At 36.8% G+C, this 7,525-nt stretch overlaps 1 protein-coding gene and 1 pseudogene across 1 annotated transcript; both read right to left on the reverse strand.

Moving 5' to 3' along the window:
- Positions 1–940: 940 nt before the first annotated feature.
- LOC113340920 lies at positions 941–2,914 on the reverse strand (annotated as a pseudogene).
- A 386-nt stretch (positions 2,915–3,300) lies between these two features.
- On the reverse strand, positions 3,301–6,200 carry LOC113341062 (metal tolerance protein 1-like). Its single transcript, XM_026586096.1, has 2 exons — positions 5,706–6,200; positions 3,301–4,740 (listed from the first exon to the last, which is right to left on the reverse strand). The coding sequence occupies exon 2, from the start codon at positions 4,738–4,740 to the stop codon at positions 3,571–3,573; it is 1,170 nt and encodes a 389-aa protein (XP_026441881.1). The 5' UTR covers positions 5,706–6,200; the 3' UTR covers positions 3,301–3,570.
- Between the last annotated feature and the right edge of the window lie 1,325 nt (positions 6,201–7,525).

The raw sequence follows: 7,525 nt of genomic DNA on the forward strand, positions 1-7,525 counted from the left end.
GTGTTTAATGCGGGTAGTTGAGACGCATGCTCGTGTCAGACAAGTGTCTTCTGCCCCTGTCACGTCCATGTCAGTCAACCTTCTCTTCACCGTTGATCTTGGCTTCTTTTGGGGATGAGATAAAGCAACTCTTCGGGAGTTATTTGGTGCTCCGCAGTACACCGTGCTTTTGGTACATCCTTTAACTTCTGACTTTGGATTTGGTCGGGCGAAGATCCGACGTCGACGGGATGGGCTTCTTGGCTGTGGGCGTGTCATCATGTTTTGATGACTTGGTCCGCATGCTCTCCACGTGTCTTCTCACATACACGTGTTTGATGATGAAATATGTACACACATTAAGAAATCATATTTCTGGGTTATGATTTCATGAATTTGTTTCCTCTTTGGTTTAGTTATTTTGTTTGCTGACAAGTTAGAAAATTGGTAGAAAGCTTTGCTAGAATATAAATCTCATGCTTCTTAAAACATAGTTGTTAACGATGAGTTATTCCCATGCAATTATGTGTAGAACCTTAACCTAGGTTAAATCCGAGTGGAACTTGCGCCAGATTGTTAAAATAACCTCAACTCGTAAAGATTGTTGCTTCCATTGGATTAACTCGTGTGGTTCTTGCTCCAAGTTATTTAGCGAAAGGATTAAAAGTGTGGCTCTTACGCCTTTGATGATACAAAGAGTTTTGCCGGATTAAGCACGTGATAGATAACATGTTATTTAAGGTTATTGATATTGAGTGATCATGAATGTTGAGTATGATTCGGTGAATAACGTATTGGAAGATGAACGATGAAATCTCTAACAAATACTCTTTACCTCTGATATTCATATTAGTTTACTTGCCTTACTTTAATTTAGCTTTAATCATAATCTATGTTTATATAACTGATCAAATGTAATTGAAAATTACCTGCATCTATGTGGAAAAGAACTTGTTCTTGCTATTAGACTTTCATTTGTTTAATAAACAAAAAGTATTACATAAGAAAAGTGACACTGGCAAATTTGCAACTTTTCCAATAGTGCACACTAACTATTACTCTTATAGAAGTTAGTACATAGGAATAACCCTGTAATTTTCAAAGCCTTTTTGCGTTAAAAACTTGTCCAAAAAAAACAACTGCAGCGTTCCCTATGTAGGGGTCATGAATAAGATTGCAGCAATAATGGTGATATACTTTGATCATTATCAACAAAAGTCTACGTAATACTTTGAATATTTCAACTTATTGATGGAAAAATAAAATATTAGCAATCATATCTCACTCTCAAATCAAACCGTAAGAATTTGCCTTGGAACTTATCAGTCACCTACATATCACTCACTGATATTGATGCTGAAAATGGTGGGATACTTTGTTCATCATTGAAGTAATTTTGCGGATCAACTTCTTTCTTAACCATTGTCAATCTCTTGAAATTTCCTTTGAAATACTTTGTTCCCCATTGAGTAGCTTTCAAATAACTCACATTAGGCAGATCATTATTCTTACCCAAATCAAGATCTCTATAATTGACATAAGCTGCTCTTAGTGAACTCGAAACATATGGAGTCATGTAATTGTAAAGATTCCTTATCCAATCTATATGCTTTTGAGATGGTTGTCCTTGATTCCACTTCACAATGTATTGAATCTCATATAAATTACCTTTTCTATGTGGGAAAGGTAATGCCGTCTCTGGAATACCATTCATCTTTCCGCCGAACGGCTCTAAAATTATGTACACCATATACATTTCTTCTTCAAGAACTCTTTTCCAAAGACCTTCTAACCCATCCTGGGATATCGGTTTTTGCACGTAATCGGATTTCGCTTTGAAAGGCAATGTATCGGGGTGTGTTCTATCTTGCAATTGAGAAACTTGTTGATAGTTCCCGATGTTCACGACCGAATTAATCCAACTCATCTCCTTGCAGTCATTTGCGGTTAACCCGAGCTCGGGGAAGCTTTGTTGCATTATTTTGAGTAGATCTTGAGCACTACCAAGGTACAGTGAGTTGAAAACAACTTGAACTGTTTTCTTTCCGTTCCATGTGCTAAGTTGTATGACGAGTCTAATAAATAAATCTTGAGGAAGTTTATCAGCAACTTGTTGCCATTTCATAACAAGTTTTGTTGCATCTTGTTCTAGTACTCTACTAGGTGAGAAAACAGTGACTACTTGTGGAACTTGGACTAATTTGATTTGCCATGAAAGAATAATTCCGAAACTCGCACCACTTCCACCTCTGATTGCCCAAAACAAATTTTCACCCATCGATGTTCTATTTAGGATTTTCCCGTTAACATCAAGTATTGTGGCATCAATAATATTATCTGCAGCAATACCATATTTTCTTACCAACATTCCGATACCACCTCCACTGAAGTGCCCACCAACACCCATTGTAGGACAAGTCCCAACAGGGAATGCCAGAGTTTTACTTTTTTCATTAATTCTGTAAGAAAAGTTCACCAACTGTTGCACCAGCCTGAACCCAAGCAGTTCGTGTATTAAGGTGGATAGAGATCGAACGATAATTTACGAGATCAATGATGATGAACGGGAAATTTGAAGTAGAAGATAAACCTTCATAGTCATGACCTCCACTTCTTACTCTGATTTGTAAACCATTTTGTTTACTACAAAGTAGAGCTTTTCTTATTTCCAAGGCAGTCTTTGGTGCAAGTATGATAGTTGGTTTTTCGGCTTTGATGGAAGTGACCAATCTAAGGTTTTGAATAGAAGGAGAGTATAAAAGAGATGAATATGAAGATGTTTGTGAGGTGTGAATTTGTGATAATGGATGAGCTTTTGCAGACATACATTCAAGAAAAGTGTTTTCAACAGCACTGATTGTTAAAGTTGATGAAGTGGTAGTACCAATCCATGAAACTGAAAACAGTACTATCAAGAACAGATTTGTTAGTGAGTTTCTTCTTGATGAACCCATTTTGTTAGTGAGTATAAATAAATGAACTTATCATTAGTTAATTATGTTTTGCATCTTGGCGCACGTTGAAAGAAGATTAGTTGTCGGCAAAATGTTTGTGCTTATCTAATGAGTTGATGTCACTAGCCCTCGTCTAATTAGACGACTTACGGTCTTGCAAGTTGGACAAACCAGTAGGTACTACGCAGGAAAAATAAAAGGCAAAAAAACGAAGAAGATTAGGTAAATAGGTACTCAAGATTAATAAAGAAAAATGCAAGATAGATTTATGCATTATGGGCCTTTAATCATTTTGCCGCTCTCGAGTTTCCTCCTGCCCACTGGTAACACAATTTCAGAATCGTCAGTTTCACTCTTCCTTGAGCGATTTAAGCAGAGCCACCAATACCATTAAAACAATGCAAATACAACGAAATATACATTCAACATTAAAGGAATCATTACAAACAAATAGATCAGTAAAAATTCAAACACAGGCATACACAAAACTCACACTGGTGAAACTCGGCTATCTTCGGTGATTTACTTGCCAACACTTGCTTGTTCTCGGTGAGGAATCTAGAATTGGCTTGGCCAAGTAGCGAGTAACTCGGCCGAACTGAAGACTCAACATAACCCACACTCATAGATCATGCTTCTAGCGTTCTATCTGTATAGTTAAATGGCTTATATTGTAAACCCTCTTAATATGATCGCTAACTTTGTCCAGCACCAAATCTGCATCAGCATCAGGCTTTACCTTAACATGACATGCCAAAAGTACCTTACCAACAGTGATGGCCCAAATGTGAAGTTCATGAATAGCAATAACTTCGTCCATCTCACACAAATCATTCTCAAGCATTGCTGCATCAATTTCTCTCGGTGTACTTTCCATGAGAACTTCCAGTATGTTCCTCAACATTCTAATAGTTGTTCCGAGCACAATTACCGAGAAGATGAGTGTACAGATCAAGTCGATTATTTTCCATTCAGGTTTATACCAGATGACTGCCCCTCCAATCATAACCCCAATACTTTGAATTGAATCACCGAGAACGTGCAGATAAGCTCCTTGTATGTTGATATTTCTCTTCTTCTTCTCTTTACCCCCAACTTCAGAAGATTTCAGCAACGGCTCTGAATGGTCTGAACCATGCTCATGGTCATGACTGTGGGTATGTGAATGAGGATCATGAACATCATGGCTATGGTTATGGCCGTGGCCATGATCGTGACCATGCTCACCATGATCATGACCATGCCCACCATGTCCATGATCATGACCCAACAGAACAGCCATGACAATATTAACCACCAAACCAAAAGCAGAAACTAGAAACATTAAAAACCCTTGAACTTCACCTGTATCATTGATGATTCTAGAAATGGCTTCGTATACCAATATTCCAGCTAAGAGCCATATCATCTGGATCGAAACAAGAGTCCCGAGGATCTCAATCCTATAGAAACCATAAGATTGTCGTGGAGTTGCTTCCCAACTTGTTGCCCACAAAGAGAATAAAGAGATGCCAAAAGCTGCAACATCTGATAGGAGATGAGCGGCGTCAGTTAAAATCGCTAGACTATTAGCTTTAACACCACCAACAATTTCTACAGTCATGAAAACAACACAAAGGGCAATAGAAATCCAAAGCTTCCTCATGGATGCTGCACGTTCTTTGGCATCCTTAGAAAGTGCTCCCACATCAGAAAAGCCACACGGTAACCCACTACAAGTTTTGGTAATCCCATGACTTGATCCTTCAGATATCAAGTCTCTGCTTATTTCAACGATATGCCCTGGTTGGGCATTTTGTACGTCCATCTGAAACAATAGAGTATAGGCACTCAGTGGATATTCACAAATATGAATAGTGAACTTTTCACCAAAGAAAAAGAAGAACCATGAATCTTAAGCAACAAATGTGACAAAGTAAAACTTCATTTCCTATCAAACAACCTCACGGTAACAACTATAATCAAAACATATTTGCAGAGAACATCACAAGCACAAGTTTGAAAGAAAAAAAAAGTACGAAAAACATTTACATGTATACCCAAATAGGAACTTGAAAGAATAACCAAATGCATCTCCAACGGTCCAACCTATGCACATTTTTCAACTTAGATATTTACGGCCAAGGAGCTATTAAGAAGCCACCCACGCCATTGTTCGAACTTACAAACCTAAACGTTAATAGGGATTTTGGATACTGATCCACCCCAAACATTTGAATCAACAAGTATTTTGTAATTCATGCATGAAAAAAGGAAATCCGATTACCCCGCCAACAGGCTTAAAGCTAAAAGTCTATTAACTGCTTTCTCTCAATAGGTTCCATGGCTTCCCTTACATTCCTAGTAAGGTAATGCCAAATGCATAACTTAAGCCATTCTATAGGCCCAACGCAGAACGTCCACTATCAACCTAGTGTCTCATTTCACAATATCTTAAACGAACACATTCACATCAAGAAACAGATGAACTGAAGGATTTCACAAGCAAGAGATCAAGTCGAAGTTGTATGAGAATTCAATGTACTATCCCTAACAATATCATGTCCATGGACTCAGCCCAGAACAAATTTTATGAAACAAAAAGATTACACCACAAAATCCAAATCAAGCAGAATTAACTTTATGAATCAGATTAATTGAACCTAGCAAAATAAGATAAATTACATACAGAGGAATAAAAACTTTGAAATTAAGAGTAGAAAATAAAAATTAAACAATCTGTATTTGAAACTAAGATTCACATTGATAAAAGATAAAGGGATAATAATATACCGAATAGATTCAGAGAAAAAGCATCCACAACTCTATTAATTTCAGCTTCTTCAATGATGATTGATAGATATTCCAATGAATATACAGAAAAACGTGAAAATAGAGTTTGGGTTTCTGCTGCTGCTCTCGATTGTGTTCAGAATTCACAGCATTTGAAAGCTTTTCAACTTTATGGGTACCATGATAGAACCCTAAACGTCTTCTAGCGATAGAATTTAATAAAGATTGTAACCCCAAATTAGAACTTTTCAAACCTTCTAGAAACCAAAAACCCCAAATTAGGACTTTTCAAATCTTCTTTAATGATTGGAGAAAAGGGGAGATTTTTTTAAAAAAGGAAAAGAATAAAGCAAGAAGAATGCACAAGATTAGTTATCCAATTGAATCAACTGTGGAGATGATAGCTGTGAAGAAGATTTTGAGCAGGTAATGCTGCCTGCCCTTGTTGGGGAGAAAATGAGATAATGCTGCTGCTTAGTTCGCGGAAAGGTTCAAAAGCAGTAGGAGAGAAGTTGAACCGCAAACTGTAAAGTACATGGTACAAAGCAAGTACAGTCGTCTTGGATGGTAACGAGTCAACTCAGTGACAAGGTTATTCTTTGCGAAAAAATCTTGAAAAAGAATTGCTAGACCAGCCGAGAAAAGTCCCGTGGTAAATTCCTTCCCAACAAGACGGTGAATATTTAATTTCTTAATCCTAATGTTAGAATCGCTTTTCTTTTTATCATGGTGCCGTTAGACCTCTCGAATTTTCTGACAGAATAAAGTCTCGGTCAGTGTAGTATCGTTGCACTCTTTGTTCACCATCAGGCGTGACACTATAAATTATTATTTTCTATTTTATTTGACTCAAATGGTTAAACAAAATTGATGGGAAAAAAGGGCACAGTACGAATGGTTAAAATATTACTCAAAAGGAAAAAAAGAAGAGAGGTGCAAAGAATAAAAGCACACGTCCTAACTTTTTCACACGTTTCTCTCTCCAGACCAGAGCGAGAAAGGAACCAAAAATTAAATTTGTCGGCGACTCAGATTCGCTCTTATGGGGCAGATCTAAGCCGATACTCGCATAAAATCCTTCTTCATCTCTTATCTTCTCACTATATTTATTGATTCATCTTCTTTCTGCTATGTTTTTACTTTATTTGAATTCTAGATTTAGGTTTGGTTTCTTCTTTTCCCCTTTACTGATTTTTCGAATTAGGTTTAGATTTATCAACTCTTTCTTCTGATTTCAGTAATTAATTTAAGCTTCTACTTCAGTTTCTAGATTTGGGTATTAACTTTAGGTATTTGTAGATCGGGTATTTGTAAATAAGGTTTTTCATAGATTTTCTCCCTTTTGATGAAGCTTTTCATGAACAGCAACATCAACAAAAGATCTATAAAATCAGCAGCAGCAGCACCAGGTTTTCCAAAGTCACCGGCACCAACATGTTCCCTAAAGACACCAACAACAATGCCAAAGTTATTGAAGACACCAGCAACAAAAAGTTACATAATACAGATTTCATTGAAGACCCAGACCGAGTCCAGAGGATGACCTATTCGGGTTATCTTTGTTACTGTTACTATAAGAATACACTTGCCAAATGGGTGGATCTATGGATCCCTTTATCCTTGTGTCATACGTTTTACCATGATTTAAAAAAAAAAAAAAACTTGGGAAATGGTTCGATTTTTGGATCCTAACATCTCTATTAATTGTGGATTTGTTATATAATTTGAATGTGTTACTTTCATTCCAAGTTATGTCATTTAAACTAGTTATGTTACTTGAAAACTTGTATGAAATGGTTAGGGTTCTTCTTCGGATTATG

The sequence above is a fragment of the Papaver somniferum genome, unplaced genomic scaffold, assembly GCF_003573695.1.
Source record: "Papaver somniferum cultivar HN1 unplaced genomic scaffold, ASM357369v1 unplaced-scaffold_24, whole genome shotgun sequence".
Taxonomy (NCBI): Eukaryota; Viridiplantae; Streptophyta; class Magnoliopsida; order Ranunculales; family Papaveraceae; genus Papaver; species Papaver somniferum.